General features: G+C 37.9%; 1 protein-coding gene across 2 annotated transcripts in view; it reads right to left on the bottom strand.

Moving 5' to 3' along the window:
- The window catches only part of fstl5 (follistatin-like 5), a 150,656-nt gene that overhangs the window by 47,134 nt on the left and 83,699 nt on the right, over window positions 1–19,823 (bottom strand). For both annotated transcript variants that reach the window (XM_016232277.1, XM_016232278.1), the window contains exons 7-8: window positions 9,433–9,599; window positions 4,043–4,163 (exon numbers count right to left, since the gene is read on the bottom strand). In XM_016232277.1, coding sequence (XP_016087763.1) covers window positions 4,043–4,163; window positions 9,433–9,599 — 288 coding nt within the window. The remainder of the gene's footprint in view (window positions 1–4,042; window positions 4,164–9,432; window positions 9,600–19,823) is intronic.

Here is a 19,823-nt window from a genome sequence, read left to right as displayed (position 1 = left end):
GAGTCAAGTCTAGTCACAGTTGATCTTCCTGAGTCGAGTCTAGTCACAGTTGATCTTCCTGAGTCGAGTCTAGTCACAGTTGATCTTCCTGAGTCGAGTCTAGTCACAGTTGATCTTCCTGAGTCGAGTCTAGTCACAGTTGATCTTCCTGAGTCGAGTCTAGTCACAGTTGATCTTCCTGAGTCGAGTCTAGTCACAGTTGATCGTCATGAGTCAAATCGAGTCACAGTTTATTATGCTGAGTCTGGTCAAGTCACGGCTGATATTTATGAGTCTAGTCACAACTGATCTTCATGAGTCAAGTCAAGTCACAACTGATCTTCATGAGTCAAGTCAAGTCACAACTGATCTTCATGAGTCAAGTCAAGTCACAACTGATCTTCATGAGTCAAGTCAAGTCACAACTGATCTTCATGAGTCAAGTCAAGTCACAACTGATCTTCATGAGTCAAGTCAAGTCACAACTGATCTTCATGAGTCAAGTCAAGTCACAACTGATCTTCATGAGTCAAGTCAAGTCACAACTGATCTTCATGAGTCAAGTCAAGTCGCAGTTGATCGTCATGAGTCCAGTCAAGTCTCAGCTGAGCTGCCAGAGCCTCGTTACGTCACAGCTGTCTCACCATGTCTTGTCTGTCACACCCAGATTCTCAGGGTCAGCCCTTCGGTATCCCAGTCTGGTATCCAGTGTGAGGGATGCACCGCTGGTGTCTGCACGCACAGCTGGTATCCCCAAACCCACTCACTCTAACCCTTCTATTCATGAACTCATTCCCCTGTCTGCAGCACTTCCCATATGGGGGGTTGCTTTATGGTGTATCTGGGCCGCGTACTCCACCGCCGATTTGCTAGAGGCAGCAGCACCGGCTACAACATCTCCAGAGGTGGTGGCTTACGCTGCAGAACCTCTCGAGGTAGCGGTGTCCACTGCTGTGCTCCCAGAGGCCATGGTGTCGACTGTAGTTTCTTCGGAGGTGGCGGCACAGGTTGCAGAACCTCCCGAGATGGCGACACTTGCCTCAGTTCCTTGTGTGGTGGTGGCGCCCAGCAACGCACTTTCTGCCTGTTCTGTTCTGGCCAAGGAGGCCGTCTATGAACTCTCTGCCTGTTCTGTTCCGGCCAAGGAGGCCACCTAGGAACTCTCTGCCTGTCCTGTTCCGTCCGCCGGCTCTGCCTCAGTCCCTGGTCTCTCCTATCCTTGGACCTGGCCCTCCGTCCCTCCCCCTGTTCCGCCTCCACTCCACCACCCACCTGGATCGTTTAGTGTTTGGAGCATCTGGAAGCTGCTCCTTGGGGGGGCGAGTCTCCGTGTTTTCCTTGTTTTGCCTTGCCTGTTTTTGCGTTTCTGATCTTTGCCTGTTTTCCTGGATTTCTCCCTCTCGTCTCGCCCCTGTGATTCTGTCTGCCGATCGGTGACCTACGCTAGCCCTAGGACTATTCTTGTGTTTTTGCCCGCCATATACCTGTTTGCCATTGTTCGACCCTGCCTGTTATACCACATCTCTTTTAATAAAAGCTTGCAGATGGATCCACACGTCTCACGTCTTGTCAGCCCCGTTACACATAGCCACATGATATCGCTCTATATCAGCAAGGATGTGATTACCTGCAGCATTCGGCCGGCATCTTCGTGTCTACGGCTGCTCGTGTGATATTAATTATATATATATATTAACACTTGAGTTGTATATTGTTTATACAACTCAAGTGTTTTGAAGCCATAAAAAATAGCATGTGAGGAATAAACCAGAATTTAGGTAATTATTCGCCAAATATCTTAATATAAAAAAAAGCCATATGGACTTGTTCTTTATTAAGCTCAACCTAGAAAAGATAAAAATCCTTACGAAATGACTTTTCTCTCTGTGTGTGTAGCTGTATCTATCTTTGTGTGTATTTTATTACCTGGGGATCGACTTGAGATTGTCCCCTGTGTGAAACGCATCAAATCTGACAGCTCTATCACAAAATTCTCATGGCCCCTTGTCTCCTCCAATCTCCCACCTTTTATTCCTCTGCCCTCCTTTTCTTTGTTTTCCTCAGTGTTGATTTTCTGTGTGAATAAGCAAGTGCCTTTGCTTGGCAGCCTGTAAGTCCGCCATCACTGGACCGGATAAATTCTCTGTGTGTATTTGCTCCTCCATGAAATTGAGAGTCAGATTTATTAGTTTATGTTTGTCTTTGTCTCTCTTGGTGTGCGGACGTGTCCATTACATGCGGCAGTGAGAAGTGTGTGTTATTCTGGAGCTTTTGTATGTGCGTCAGTGCTGATGAGCTTTCAGTGTCCTCGATTAGAGTTTCCTCTCCATTTCACCACCTCTGAGACTCAGCAGGTCTCTGTGAACCTGTCCGACCCCTTTCATTTTCCCAGCTAACACTGCTCTCATACATCTGTGTGCTCTTTAGGGTCTTTAAAAATAACAGAAAATGACACCCACACCTATTACCAACGTTTACTATCCAACCTGACAGAACTGGAGAGGCTCTGCAAGGAGGAATGGCAGAGGATCCCTAAATCCAGGTGTGAAAAACTTGTTGGGTCTTTCCCAAAAAGACTCATGGCTGTATTCGATCAAAAGGGTGCTTCTACTAAATACTGAGCAAAGGGTCTGAATACTTAGGACCATGTGATATTTCAGTTTTTCTTTTTTAATAAATCTGCAAAAATTTCAACAATTCTGTGTTTTTCTGTCAATATGGGGTGCTGTGTGTACATTAATGAGGAAAAAAATTTAACTTAAATGATTTTAGCAAATGGCTGCAATATAACAAAGAGTGAAAAATTTAAGGGGGTCTGAATACTTTCCGTACCCACTGTATATACATCACAGAGATAGGCTTCGCAGAGAGGGTTATTAATGTTTTTCTTTCTTTTTTCAGTTAGCAATCAAACGAAACCCTGCCTGGAAAACAAAGCAACATCATTAGATTGTCATTATTATAAATGAAAAAGGCGCTAAGGACAACAAATGAAAGCCAAAAGGTTGGTGGTCATTTACGTGTGCCATGCAGGAAATTAATTAAAAAATGTTTGTCTGCTATAAAGAAATGTAAATGCTTGAGCTTAAATTAAACTACACAGATGCAATAATGACTGAGGACTGAGAAAAAATAAGACCAAACAATATTCCAATGCTCTTGGTCATCAGGAAGCATAATTAAGTAAAGGGGGAGCACTAGTGCCCTTGTGACTGAAAACACAAAAAGGGAACATGTGTCATCTCCTAATTAATTTCCAATTTCCTCTCAGATCTGACCACGATTAATTGCTAGGCAACAACTTCGGAGGCAAGTTCAATTGTTTTTTAAAAAAAATCCAATTAAAATGTGATACTATCATTTAGGGCTATTTTATTGCGCTGCGTTTCATATATCAATGAGAAGCGGCAAGGGAAAAGGTAGCAGGAGTTCAAGGAATGAAAAACTTGTATTTCAATCAGAGAGAATGAGGAGGATGCTAAAAGACCCTTTGCCCTTCTGAAGAAAGTAGCACCATAGAATGAAATAATGAAAAAAGCATGCGTGTCAATAATTATAGTACTATACAGTATTATTATTATTATTACACATATATCTGCATTACATGCTTTAATTGCTGTGACAATGCTAATTATAAAAATTATTTAATTATTTTATACAAAAATTTCATAATAAATATATATATATATATATATATATATATATATATATTGTTTTTATACATTGTTACAATAAATAATAATAATATGGTATTTTCCTTTATCCTGTTAATACTATTCTATTCTATACTATTGCTGCTAAAATTTTTTATAGAAAACACAGCATGGAATGTGAGTATGTATACAACATGCCACATAAAATGTAATGCGAGATGATTACAATGCATGCATTACTTGTGCTTGCAGTGAACATAAATATTGAGTGAGCTACAGTAAAGTGCATGTTTAATTTGGGATTCCATTCATTGTTTCTTTAAATCCAAAGCTTATCATTATACAGCTCTCTGGAAAACTTGATTTCGATTGGTCAATAATGCAAGTGAATGCGCTCGTACATTACATACCATTAACCTGCAGGGTGTGCATTTGGAAAAGCTGCTCGTAGCCGTCTGCATGGCAGGTGTAGTTGCCCATGTGTGTAGTGGTCACCTTGGTAATGTACAGTGATCCATCATCTCCGAAATCCTGTTAAAAATACACAAAACTACCATCACCATAACCTTACAGAGTGAAAGATTACGACACACAAGTGCAAACAGCAGCCCAGAGCTGGAAATGTCAGAGTGTAGTCCTATAATCAACGTTAGCTTGAATGCATTAATCTGCAAATAAAAATGTGGAAGCGCAATCAAGCATCCAGATACTGGACTGCAGAGAGAAAAGAGAGCAGCTTGCGGTGAAACTCTGTGACACAGTGAAAAGAAAACACAGAGGGACTGAGAAAGAAAGAAAAGGAGAATGAGGACAGATAAAAAACAGGGTAATCAATAGGAGCAGATTGCAGCGGACATTTGCATCAGTTCTGCTGCAGGCCGGCATTAAAGCTTTTAAACACACACCATTTATTCTCCACACACTGCTTCTGAGAAAAACAACAAACTTAAAGGTACAGTTCAGCCAAAAATCTACATTTTGTCATCATTTACTCACCCAGCCGTTTTGTGTATGGCTTTCTTACTTCTGCAGAACACAAAGGAATGAAAATAATTGTTTTTGTTCAAATAATGAAACTGACTTTCATTGCATGGACCCAAAAAAATAAAAAAACCTTTGTGCTCTGCAGATGAAAAAAAGTCATACAGGTTTTAAATCACATGAGAGTGAATAAATAATAGAATTTTAATTTTTTGATGAACTCCCTCTTTAAAATGGGCGCAAGAGAGAAATTGAGCCACAGTCGTTAGAGAAATGGAAATTAGGTTTACCAACTGATAAAAGAATTATATGACAAACAGACCAAATGCAAATAGTTGCATATGTTACTTGCTAAGAAAAGCCCACAAATGAATATACTGTACACTACTGTCTGGGATTACATGAAGAATAAAAAAACAAAAAAACAGAGACAGACTAAATCCAGAAGAACTGTAGCAACATCTACAAGACGGTTCAAGAATCCTACCTGCAAAGCTACCTGAAAAACACCTAGGGCAAAACCTGCTTTGAACGCAATGGGTGGTCACACAAAATGTTGATTTGATTTAGTTAACTGAAGTTAATCGATAAAGAAAATTTATGGCATTATTTTTTTAAAGCACCCTAACTTCACAGCATTTTTACACAAGTGCCTAAAACTTTTTGCAGTAATGTAGCTTTGTAGGAAGGTTTCTTCAAGTGTCTTGGAGACGTCGCCAAAGCTCTTCTGGATTTAGTCTGTCTCAGTTTTTTTCTGATTCTTCATGTCATTCCAGACAGACTGGAGGATGATGATATGTGGCTGTTGTCAGGCTTCTTCTGCATACTGGATTATTACAATTAATGGCAAAAGGAATGTCTGGAAATGTAAACTGATATTTCCTACTGACACACTACAGCAAAAGATAGAAATAACTGACATTAAACCATTTTTGTTGATGAAAATACTAATGGCCTAAGACTTTTGCGCAGTAGAGTAATTCAAAGGCATTGTGGACACTATTGTGCCAGACAAAAGTATTTACTAGACATTAAAACTACTGATTCTACATAGCCACATAGTTCTAACAGCACAATCAATGAAGAACGGCAGTTTGGCTGTGTTTTAATATGCACCAGTAAGGATGTAAAACTCTGCTCACTACAGGCCATGACCTTGATCATGCAAATAACCAAGCCCCTTTCCTCACAATGTGCTCTTAATGAGTAAAAACAGCAGTACAGAAAAAGTGCATTTTAAAAAGAGGCAAAACAGAGGAGCATCTGAATATGAAATAAAATCAGATCGCACCAGTCATTTGAAAGTCTAATGATAAGAATAGAAAAAAGAAGAATCGGTGCGTAAAGCAACAAGCAGTATCAGAGACAACAAAGGCTGAAGAGAAACACCATCAATGTCCAAACAAAACCCCATGAAGCTAATGTATTCAAACGCCATTGTTTTTACAAGGTCAACTGGCCTTTCCTGACATCCTGATGCCCAGGAACGCACAAGTATTCCTTCAAGGACGATTCAAATGGTTCTGATAAAATATGTTAATTTTGATAGGCTGCAGAATGATGCAGTACGACAGTAAAAACTTGGACACTCACATGTATGCACACAAAGCCATAGTGAATGTGGGAGAGATAAACTGTAAATAGTGATGCTACTAACTTACACTTATAAGTAGCATAACAATAACTCAGTTTTAATGAGTGCCAATGTAGAATGATGGTACATTACTGGTTTTAACGTGACATTATTTTATGCATGGGACTTGAGGCAAACAAACTGAGGCAATAATCACACGCACTCTCCAAAACAACTCTCACTCTCAAGTTCTGTTGGGAAGTGTGATTCATCTATAGCAATCGGTTAATTCAGATTTGAACTGATTCACAAAAAAGACTAATTTGATTGCCTGCGTGTGATGTTTTACGTGATTTTACAGCTATATATTTGTATACCTAATACAATTGTATTTAGTTTAAATCTATCAGTTTCATATCTAACATATTTCCCCAAAGCTGGTTTACACTACAGTGTATTATATAGAGGATATGATATATGGCAAACCACTGCAAAATATAAGGCCAGGATATGGCATCGTAACCCTCATGGTAAATGAACAGAGAAATAGGATGTCTTGAAGAAGCGCTGAAGAGTGCAAACCACCAGCTCCTTCATTTCCCTTGACTCTGAACCAGCTCAATAGTGCAGGCACCTTAACCTGGTCTTCAGATTTGTGAGTCACCGAGGGTTAATTGTGGTGTTAGAAGTGATTAGCTTCAGGGTTTTCTGACTGTAGCAGCTTAAAGGCACGCAGACCCAAAAACATGAACCTACCTGAGAGGGGATCTGCAGAAAAGAAATCAAACCAAACAACAACATTTCAGTTTCAAGAATGATTTTAGGTGCAAAAGTGAAAATGTCAACATGCAAAGGTAACTGCTGGTTTTTCTATTTTATAATTTATCTTTTTGATTAATGTTGAAAGGAAAATATACAATCTAGATGATTACGGTGTGAGACTATTTGCTAGCTCAAACAATTCTTCCTGCTGATCCTTAATAATGCTTTACCCACAGTTTCTACTTTAGTCTCTAAATCCTCTTCTTTTGTTTTATGTATTCAGTGAGCGGTTCATAATAATGGCCATGTGGTGGTCTCAGTTGCGTCCCATGACGCAACGCTCAGCAAGATCCCTCATTTTCAGCACATTAATGTGCGGAAGATGCTTCCTTTGATGAAGACGGGATTCACTAAACTTAATGAAATTACCTCTAACTATACTTGGATTAATGAGGTTCTCCCTGACAGCAGACTTAAAAAGAAAGAAAGAAAGAAAATATTTGTAATAAAAATAAAATTCAGCGAATTTAATATTACCCCCATCTATACTTGGAAAATAAAATTTAATAATATGATATAAAATTAAATTAAATAAAGTTCATGCAACATGGCTTGACATGACATGATGACATTAAGTGCTCTGGGAATACAGGATACCTCAAAGGTACGTGAATGCTTTTCTGCATCTTCTGGTTTAGTTCAGCCAGCTCTGCTGTCCTAAAGGATTGTCTGTGGCTTTTAGAGCTGCTGACATTTAAACAAGCTTTCCTCTGAGTTTTTAGATTATTCATGTAGATGCTACTGTACCATCTTGTGTGCATGTCCCGTCTGGCTTATATTGTGGTAGGGAGTGCAGGTTGAAGGTTCTAGAGATGGATCTTGGCAGCCACAGGCTCCTTCCTCATTTAAAGGAATAGTTCACCCAAAAATGAAAATTACCCCATGATTTACTCACCCTCAAGCCATCCTAGGTGTATATGACATTCTTCTTTCAGACGGATACAATGCGAATACATCCGCTGGACGCCACTCTCTTGTGAACGTGCGTACGACAGTTAGCGGAAGCTAGAGATTAAGGTTTATAAAGTTGTAAATATGGATATTTTTCTTACACAAACGCATCACGTCACTTCAGAAGGCCTTTATTAACCCCCCGAAGCCATGTAGACTTCTTTTATAATGGATGGGTGCAATTTTTTGGACTTCAAATTTTGGGCTACCATCCACTCCCATTATAAAGCATGGATTAGCCTGGACATTATTTAATATAACTCAGATTGTATTCGTCTGAAAGAAGAATGTCATATACACCTAGGATGGCTTGAGGGTGAGTAAAGCATGGGGTAATTTTCATTTTTGGGTTAACTATCCTTTTAAAGGCCTCATAAACTTTTAAAATATTAAGGATGACACAGAGGCTAGTGTTGACTCAATTGACAAATACCCCAGTGAGCCAAGCATTTGGCTGGTCAAATATACACACTCTCAATAGAAATAAATGTACACTGTAACAAAGAAGAATTAACAGATTTACTCGACATTATATTCTGCAAATAAAAAATTAAATAAAAAAAATAATAAAATGAAAGGACAATGGAAATGTTCATGATAATATATTAAGATAAACAGTAGAGTTTTGGGAATACAAATGTCCTCTTTGGCAGACAGCAAGCTCACAAACTTATATCCATAAACATATTGAACACTTTAATGAAATTGTATTCATTTACATTAGACAGACTCAATTTCTTCCCTGCAGCATATCCCCAGAGAGACATACCATATTCTCTATGCTGCTTTCATTTAAGTACTTCTGTTTAATTCTTTTCTTAACCGTTCTTTTCGTCTTAAATGACTTCATTTCATATTGGTTCAATCAAGCATCATAAAAGACTGCCAAACCCATTTAGTTTCTCTTGAGTATCTTCTCTCTCAATCCTCATTTACACTAATGTGCTTTCTATTGAGTTGTAGCCGTGTTGAGTGATGTTGCATTACAGCGTGAACATTTAAAACATCACTCATGTCTCAATTTGGTATCATGGGGCCATATTCCATCAGCAAGGCTTAGTTAAGGTTACTGAAATAAATATATATTACAGCTGGAGCGTGGCACAACTGAGACCTTGCTCTTATTGTGTTATTTATGTTTTTTTTTTTGTGAAATCCCACCTGGCTTCCATCTCTTTCTTGAATGTTAGCTAAATCGAGTTGAAGGAACATTAAGAGAGATGAAGTGAATTAGATTGAACATCGAATGATCCCACACCATGTCAAATCATTTCAAAACAAGGCTGCTGTTGAACATGCATTTGCACTTGTGTGTCAATTTATTGGTTTGAAAGTGCCACCACTTGCTTTCAGCATCTTTAAAAAGGTAGCTGATTGAAATGCTTTCCAGATGGCTTGTACATACACACACTCGACCGGGTAAAAGCAGAGTGTGATGGAGACGAAATAAGGTGAAAGGGGTGCGTCACTCACGTTAATGTCCTCCAGCTCCAGCATGTTGAGGGCATGGTTGTTGCGTCTCCAGATGATTGGCGGCAGCTGGTCTCCTGTGATGGCACATGTGAGCACGACACTCTGACCCACTGTTACCGTGGTGACGCTCAGTTTCTGGTCTTCAGGAAGGCTGAGCTGATAGACCTCTGAGAAACAACCGATAAAGAGTGGGTTAATATCAGCTATTTTTGTTCACAAAAAATTATTTGATATTTCAACAGCGCACCAGCTACTTTGACTACCTGTAAGAACATCAAATTGTTCTCAGATGCCACATTACTGGTGTGAATATCACTTCCTGTGACACCTAGCACTTCGTTAAAGCAATGAACTGTACTTGCTCTAGACACACACACACACACACACACACACTTTGTGTTGTGTTTCCATGTTTTATGGGGACATTCCATAGGCGTAATGGTTTTTATACTGTACAAACTGTATGTGCACACACAGACAGACAGACAGACAGACAGACAGACAGACAGACAGACAGACAGACAGACAGACAGACAGACAGACAGAGACAGCCTCTTGAGTCGGATCTCTTGTTATTTGGATGAAAAAAAAAATAGAACAGCATATCAAAGGTCACGTTTTTTCACATTTAAAGCCACATTTAGTCTGGGCTAAATACGGCAAATTAAGTTTTTAAATATTCTCAAAAGCCATGTTTTGCTAAGATCTCGATTAAAGGCTAATTGCCCAAATAGCCACATGTGAAAATGGGTCATATACCCATTTTTAAAAGAGGCTTTTGCATGTTTTTAAATGATGATTTAATTGTGACTATTAAAGGATAGAACATGTATTTAAAAAAAAACATATATATATATATATTATATAGTAATATTAGAGCTGTTCATTTAAACCACTAATTAAAGTTGGCATTTGCTGACGTTATCAAGTTTTGCTTTTGATTTTATACAGTACACTCTCAACACTCAAATAAATCTTAAATAAAATAACATATATTAGACGAAAAAAGTGTAAATAAATAAATACAAATAAATAAATAAATAAATGTTGCCTTTGCAACAAACTGAAATAAGTTTAAGTGATGAAATTACTAAAATTAAAAAATACTAAAGCTATACAAAAATAAATAAAATACAAACACACACACACACTTAATTTATACATATGTATTTATACATATATAAATTCAATTCTAAATTTAAAATATGAATAAACACTATTAATAAATATAATTATGTTGGGAAGCATGCATGTAATGCCTTAAAATCCTCCCTACATAGGCAGCTCACTAGATTTAAAAAAAGATCATGCACCCAACAAGCTTTTGAGTTTTCTGGCTCTGAAATGCCACCAACCTCCTTTCTCATATACAAACAAACACCTGGAGCGGGACAAGGATAGCAAACAAACCCCTGACCCCCAAATCTATTTATGAGCCCCATCAATCAGCTGTGATGCTTCCATGAATCTGACAAGCATCCAATACAGCTCAAGCCGCTGTACTGCCCAAGGTAAGCGCTGAGATGGCTTTACAATCTGACTCATAGCTTCATAACACTCTTTATAATGATGGTGATAGGCTTTGAGCTGCTTTAAGCATGCGTCTCCTGATAGTTTCACTTAGTTTTGAAATTAAGATTTTAATGACAGTAGAAAATAACGGCTGCTCCTACGAGCCTTTCAGAAGAAACGCCAACCATACACGACAGTTCATTATGACAGCTTCTTTTCAACTAAAAACTATTCAACTTAACATCTAATTTGAATATAATTATCTCCTCAGCCAAGACTCAACAGTGTCATTCAGTCATAAATAGGATAGCTGTTAAAAGATCCTCACATATAATTTCTCAGTTTTTATAAAGTATAAAAGGAATAACAGAGCCAGGTGCCAAACATTTCTGGTGATCTAATTACGGTAAAGTCTCTTCATTTGCTTTTCAGTGGAGCTGTACCCTGACCTTTTGGGTTAACTGAGGCCACCTGCTCATAAATCAGCGACCAGCCTTTAAATGAGAGAGATCAGAAAAATGTCAAAATGAGGTTGCAAAAAGGAAAAACTTCAACACTCAGTAACTGTCTATCTACTAACTTAACTAAATTTTCCAGTAGCATCTAAAAAAAAAAAAAAAACACAATCTGAGTGATTCTTTGTTTGTTATTAAAGGGATAGTTCACCCCAAAATTTTATGTTTATCTGCTTACCCCCAGGGCATCCAAGATGTAGGTGACTTTGTTTCTTCAGTAGAACACAAACAAAGATTTTTAACTCAAACCGTTGCAGTCTGTCAGTCATATAATGTAAGTGAATAGGAATCACGGCTTTGAGAGTCAAAAAAACATACACAAACAAAACCAAATTAAACCCTGCGGCTCGTGACGATACATTGATGTGTAAAGACAAGAAACGATCGGTCTGTGCAAGAAACTGAACAGTATTTATATCGTTTTTTACCTCTGATTCACTGCAATGTCAGGCGCAATCTTGAGCGTGTTTGCGTCTTCTTCAGCCGGCACATGACGCGTCTTCTTCTTCTTCTTGCTTTATGGCAGATCGCAGACTTATAAGTGCATTACCGCCACCTATCTCTCAAATGGACCCTTGACACTCTATCTACAATCTCAGTTAGGAGTGTCAATGGTCCATTTGAGAGATAGGTGGCGGTCACGTGCCGGCTGAAGAAGAAGATGCGAACGCGTTCAGGACGCGCTCAGGACAGTTCAGGCATTGCGTGAATCAGAGGTAAAAAACCATATAAATACTGTTCAGTTTCTTGCACAGACCGATCATTTCGTGTCTTTACACATCAATGTATCGTCACGAGCCACAGGGTTTAATTTGGTTTTGTTAGTGTATGCTTTTTTGACTCTCAAAGCCGTGATTCCCGTTCACTTCCATTATATGACTGACAGACTGCAACGGTTTGAGTTAAAAATCGTTGTTTGTGTTCTACTGAAGAAACAAAGTCACCTACATCTTGGATGCCCTGGGGGTAAGCAGATAAACATCAAAATTTCATTTTTGGGTGAACTATCCCTTTAAATACAGAAATATTAAAAATGAAAAACCCTCAATAAAGCAGAAAAATACTGCAGATAAAAACAAACATTTAAGAACTCTCTTTCTCTCTATAAAACATCAACATCGTAGACATCTTTTTTTTTTTGTCTTGTAGTCATTGTCTTACAGCAAACTAATTTACCTAGTTTATGTAATGACATGATTGTAGCCTTGTAGTTTTAAAGTAGCTTCCCCAGTAAAATTGCACTAAATCTTGATTGACTTGATCTCCTTCCCATGATCATGTTAATGACATCTAAAATACCTAATTTTTCCAGGTATTTTAATTACATTCATGCATAGAGATGCACACAAGTGGAAAACATAATCAAGCTGCAGCAAAATAAATGAGTACATGGGTTGGGGTATCTCAAATGATTATGCAATTAAAGATCCGGGGAATTATAACTAGCTTGCACACAAGACAAACATGCCTCTCGCCTCGCAAACAGCAATTTTGCATTTCATCGCTGTGCTCTCATTTAAAGCTAATTTACCAAATTAGTCAGTAATGTCTCTTATTCATTGTGTTACTCTCAGCTCATGTAGTGGATAACAGCAGTATAGCACTGGTGCACCTTTAGCAATCCTCATTTAATGTCAGATTCATTCCGCATTGTACACTCTGCGTTAGGGAATACTTCTGTGGAACAGTTATGAGAGAGAGGATCTGAGAGTATGCACAATAGCACAAATGCATGAGCGTAATTTTTCATGTATTTATCCAGAGATCAGGTCTGTATTACAGTTTGCTCATTTCCAAATCTCTAAAGTCTTCCAAAGCCAAATTTACACTGCAAGGGTGACACATAAGTGCTTCTGAAGCAGCATTTAAAGATGCATTTACACAGACTGTTTAATGCTGCTCAGAGGTGGCATACATGCATTTACAACACAGCAATTGCAACTATACTGTATATGTTGATACTAGGAGATGAGGTGGGTCAGTGCAGGCGTAATTTAGTGTGGCTTTTATGCAGCTTTGCATCTTTACAGCAGGCACAGAGCAGCCCCAACTTGTCAGTTGCCTAATTTACACTGCAATGGTGGCATATATGCATTTACACAGTAATTGCAACTATATACTTTGATATTGAGGAGATTGATATAGGAGATGAGGCGTGTCAGTGTGGGCATAATTTAGTTTGGCCTTTTATGCGGTATTGCATCTTTACACTGAATATTGAGCAGGCACAGATCCACCTTAAATTGTCTGTTGCCTAATTTATACTGCAAAGGTAACAGAAGTGCTTGTGAAGTGGCATTTATGGCATCTTTACATAGCCGAGTTATAGCTTATCTGTGCCTGCTCAAAATTCTGTGTAAAGATGTAATGCCACATAAAAGCCAGACTAAATTAAACCAGCTGTGACCCACCTCAGCCCCTAGAATGAAAGGAAACAGCTGTGTTTGTATCTGTGTAAATGCATTCATGCCACCTCTGAGCAGAATTTAAAAACACCTAAATGCAACAAAAATCACCTTTGTGCCACCTTTGACATTTGTTGTTTTTATACAGACTGTTTAATGCTGTTCAGTGGTGGCATAGATGCATTTACATAAAAATCACAGCTGTATACTTTGAAACTAGGTTGAGGTGGGTCAGAACAGGCACAATTTAGTCTGGCTTTTTATGCAGCATTACATCTTTATACAGATTTTTGAGCAACCATATCATGTCTATACGGGGACTTTGTAAACCGGTGGATTAATGCAAGAATCATCATTTGATTGTGAAGACTAACACTTTGTTGTTGCTTACAGTACAAAGTGTTCTTGGTTCCAATCTGTAAAAATATAATATATATATATATATATATATTTTTTTTTAATTAAAAAAACAAAAATCACAGCTCTACAACAAGAATGTAAATTAGGAGTGAGGACTTCTGTATTTACATTTAGTTTGTGAATTCAGTAAAACAAACAGTGAGCCATGGAAAAATGAGACAGCATGTGTCTGAGAGCTGCATTTGTTTTTCCCGATTAAAATGCAACAACTTTCAGCAAAAGCTTCCCATTCCAGCACCACTAATACATGAGAAAAAGACAAGCTTAAGCAGTTTCATAAAGTGGTGTGGACAAAGAGAACAAACTCTTGCTGACTTACCAAATTGTATGGAAAAATGAAAGAATACTGAGAGGAATACAGAAATACCAACTGGAAAACCTAGAATGAATTGGGGGAAACCAAGAAGACACTGTTAGACTGTAAATTTCCTGTGCCGTATGGAGGCACATCTATTTATTCCTTTCCTAATCACCTGATACCTGTCAACCAATCATTTTATGAGTGCTGTCAGATCATGCCACATTGTCAGTAAATGCCAGTAATGGGGAATAAACAGCATGACTATCAAATGCAATTTCTCATGAAGTAATTGCATAGCTAATACACAAAGGCAACACTTTACTCTTGATATTTTTCTCACATCCTTGTTTCCATTTTTTTCTTTATTTACATATTCATTTCTTATTTCTATTTACAGAGCTTCTGTTTTTTCATGCAAGCAAAGTGGAGATTATTAACACTGTAAAACGCTATAAAAAACAAGAAGTGCCATAAAAGTATACAAAATTGATAATAATAAGAAAATGTTTCTTAAGCACCAAATCAGCAGCGCTAAAGACTGGAGTAATGGATGCTGAAAATTTTGCCTTGCCATCACAATAATAAATCCCATTTTTATAATATTCAAATAGAACAGACTTCTTTTAAATTGTAATAATATTATGGTTTTACAGTGTTTTTGATGTGCCTTCTAATATGGGTGAACTGTTCTTAAGTAAGTCTAAACTCTATCTTCATCTTTTTACCCTATTGTACTTGGCAAAAAAAAAAAAAAAACTTTAATGTTTGCAATAAATAAAGCTTGAATTGAAGTACAGCTTCTCATCAAATCAGGCCATGTGTATGTGTGAGTAATACTCTGACGCAATCTCTGTCGTTCAGTAATATCCTGCCTAGCCATTCAATTACAATCTTTCGTGTCTTAATAGATTTGGAATTTGCTCCAGGGCAAGCCACTGCGTTTTACAATTCCCTGTAGGATTGAAAGGCGAATGGATTTTTCAGAACAAGGAATGCAAGCGAGAAGATGAGTATTTGTTTATGAGTATGTCAGTAAGGGAAACAGACATAGAGAAAGAGTCTATTTTATGGTATAAACACACCCGGATGCAGCCTAAACAAATATGGTGCACTAATAATACCACAAGACTGCGAATGATGTAAAAATATTATGGAAGGTGTTGTCCAGACATTTAATCCTGAGCCACTGTTTGCGATTAATGACAGTACAGTAAGTGGAGGTTTTCCCCCCTCTTTTCCAGCACGTGTAGCGGATGAGTAGACTCTCCCTCAGGGTTCGACCATCTCTCACAGCAGCAGCGTGGAATTAAACCTGAAGTGCACGACTGCAGTTTTGATTTAGTTCACACTCTTTTCCATTACAGAGCAGCGATGCTTCTACAGCAGGAGAACTAAATCAAAACCGGTATGAGAAAGCCTATGGTCACTCAGCAACAGAATCAATTGTTAGTCCTGTTAAATACAGTTCTGCTCACAACCAGTTTGGTAACAAATGAGTGATAACTGCATTCTTTAAATGAAGTGACTGTGCTAAACATTCAGGACTCTATATATACTACCAATCAAAGGTTTGAGGTCAGTAAAATTTTTAAAGAAATTACTATTTTTATTCAGCAAGGATGTATTGATGGCGCTAGCGTGCTGTCACTCTTGCGTTCCGCAGGCGTCGAGTAAGTCTTTTTTTTTTTGGATTAGGTTAAGTCATTATTTCGAGAAAGTTTCTCATTATTACGAGATACTAAGTCATTATTATGAGAAAATAAGTCATTATTTCGAGAAACTAAGTCATTATTACGAGAAAGTTTCTCATTATTACGAGAAACTAAGTCATTATTATGAGAAAATAAGTCATTATTTCGAGAAACTAAGTCATTATTACGAGAAAGTTTCTCATTATTACGAGAAACTAAGTCATTATTATGAGAAAATAAGTCATTATTTCGAGATACTAAGTCATAATTTTGAGAAAGTTTCTCATTATTATGACTTACAGAATTATATTTTTTTATTCAGTGGCGGAAACGGGCTTCCATATTAAACTGATCAATAGTGACAGCAAATACATTTATAATGCCACAAAAGATTTCCATTTTAAATATAAAATCTTATCTACTTTTGAACAGAAGTGTTTCATTCCATTTCAATTCATTCAAATCTGTCTTCCTTATATCTGCATCCTGTTTGCAACCTTAATTTACATTAAATGAATATTCAGCAAATGAACTAGAATGTAAACAAAAAAAACATTATCAACAGTTTTTGAATGGCACACAACCCTAGAAACAACAAGACAAGTGGGAGTCGTACCTGTTAGTAAAAACAAAGTAAACCCAAACACTGACTGTGTGAATACGGCTAAAGAGAAAACCAGAGAAATATCTAGATTTTTGAAATGTAAGGATAGATTACATTATATACAATAAACAAAATACAATATATAAGCTTATATAGAACCAACAACAGAGCCTTTCCAACAAGCAGCGATGCCATCAAAGGTCTTCAATCATAATTACCAACTGCTCTCACATCAAAAGTTGTGCTCTGCTCTCCACCCCTATCCACTAGTACATTTATGAGCCTGTAAGGTCTATGTGATAGCTGCAGAATCTTTTAAAAGTGTTGCGCATTGAAGTCAGATGGAATAAAACCTTTACTGTGACCCAATCAATGTGAGAGACAGGCAGTAATAGAAGCTGAAGAAAGGCTGGCTTCACACCACCTGTGAAAAACACCATCTCCATGGCACTTGTCAGTAGGGACGCTGGAGGCCCACTCATATTAGCATGCCATCACACTACACACACTTCTAATTGGGCTAATTGTGGCTCTGTGCAGAGAGACTGTGCAGAAAAATGTGGTATAAATATCTGGTTAAATTAGATAAATTTGATAAATGAAAGTGCATTTCACACCATATTACAGTGCTGTGAATTTGTTTTTTCCATCAAGTTTCCACCTTCGTTTTTTCTTCACTTCCTATATGGGATCTTTAAAAGTCTGTATTGCCTTTCACTGAAGTCAATTTTGTTTCAAGTGAGGCCCTGTTTCTTATCACACAATTCTCCACTGCCAATGATATTGAGCGGCTCCTGTATTTCTCTCCGTGTGTGTGTGTGTGTGTGTGTGTGTGTGTGTGTGTGCATTTGTCTATTTAGCAGACAGAGCAGGTGGGTAGACGTTCTCTCCAGAGGCATATCAGCCTTGACAGATGAAAGGAACGGCATTGTGGGCCAGTGTGGCATTAAGTAATTGCCTTCTGACTTCACTGGGGGATGTAAATAGTTTGGAGCATGAAGCATACAGATATGCCAATTGAACTAACCAATCATGACAAAGAACCATATAGATGCACCAATCACAAGTAGGAGCATGAGTAAACAAGGGTCAAAAGCAGAAAAATGACCTTTTAACCCACTGTTTGCTTGCAAAACGCTCCCAAACAATACATACAAATTTTTTTACTAAAATTTCCATTTTAGGCATCATTAGAAAGCCCCAGTTTTGTGAAATGCTTTAGCAGAATAAACGAGCCACACATTTAGCCTTAAATGTGTGAACTACTCAAACTCTTTAGGAGAAATGAAAATGCTCTCTAGAGCCAAAGGCAAGTGCCGGAAACTGAGTAAACACATTTAGCATGTCTCAAAAACCTCTCATAGACCATGTGCTAATTGTTGCAATATGGAATCAAGAAGGCATGAAGAACCCAGACAGCATCTTTCAATAATGTAGTTAGAAGTAGTGAAATTAGCAAGTTTTAAGGCTGTATAATTTACCTACACATTGCATAAGATACCGGTTTTAGATTCTCTTGCCCTCCATCTTACTCTGGAAAAACCAGAGACTCTCCAAACCAAAACTGGACTGTTTCATGCTTTCATGGCCTGTCAACCTTCATCAGGACTGAGATCTATACCCATGTGACTGATGTACTCCCAGACCTGGAGAGTTTGAACAACACAAGTCAGCGCTGACAAGCTCTGTTCACTCACACATCAGTAAACCCCATCAGGCCAGATTCAACCTTCCTTATCATACCAAAGCGTACTAACTCCATCAGAGCAAAGAAAACAAAACCATAGTGTACTTGCCTCCCAAACCAGACCACCCAGATCAAGATTATGCAAGAGTGTCAGTTATTAAAGTGAATTAAAATGATAAATGATTCATTCAACAAACTATTGTTGAAACCACAAAAAATAATTAATGTTATTTACAGGTTATCAGCTACAAATCTCTCATCACAATTTCTTGCAACACAGACAGAGCCAGATCAAAGGTCACAATGAATGATGAAGGAACATAGCTGCTTGATTTCTGACTTGGAGGTCGGCAGCAGGTTACTGTATTATTGACTCCTTTTTGTAATACATTATTGATGGGCTGTATAATTGGCCACAGTTTTTATTATTATTATTTATTTATTTTTAATTTGACTGTAAAATACATTATTATTGCAATTAATCAGTTTTTTTGGCTGCAGGGAAAGTGTCTGTGCATGAATTGCAATGCATAATATAATGAACAAGATTAATGAGTCAATGCATGAATCAAACTCGCTCAGAATACCGGCAATCTCTGATATAGTTCATTTGCATTATTTTGTATTATATCGCTGTATGTGGGCTGAGACAAATTACACAGAATGGTGAGATTGCTCACAGTAACATTAACCTCTCCATCTTGTCTACACTTGACTATTGTATGTCACAGAAGACAGATCACTGCCTTTACTCCAATCAAAAGTTGCCACATTGCATCAATGCTCATTTGCATAACGGTACACTTTTCTCACCTCAACATTTTTTGGACTTGCTTCGATGCTGCAAATCGCTGTGTAAGGGAAACAGGTCAATAATTTAGCTCAAAGGAAATCATTTAAGATTTGAAAGGGAACTCCACCATTAATAAGTAAGGGCATTTGGAGGTGGGGGAAGTCAATTTACGGGGCTCGTGACTGCGTTTACTATCACGTGAGGGTCATGTGGTCATCTCTTTGACCATTTAATCTTGATTACTTGCCCTAAAATTGACAATCTCCTTGGAATTGTCAATAAGTGTTCTTTTGTTTAAATGCTGTGAGCTACTCAAAGCTGCTAGTTGGTTCAGGCTTGGGGCCAGGATCTGATTTATGAACATCCTGTTGTCTTGGGCCTCTGTGGAATTTGGGCTCCTCAGGTTTCAACCATGTTTTGACCAAATCTTAGATTGTCTGATTCGGTCTGATATCCTACAGCT

Source organism: Sinocyclocheilus grahami, unplaced genomic scaffold (assembly GCF_001515645.1).
Source record: "Sinocyclocheilus grahami isolate Dianchi unplaced genomic scaffold, SAMN03320097.WGS_v1.1 scaffold409.1, whole genome shotgun sequence".
Classification (NCBI taxonomy): Eukaryota; Metazoa; Chordata; class Actinopteri; order Cypriniformes; family Cyprinidae; genus Sinocyclocheilus; species Sinocyclocheilus grahami.
The sequence above is the reverse complement of the archived record's forward strand: the minus strand, read 5'-3'. Positions and strand labels throughout refer to the sequence as shown.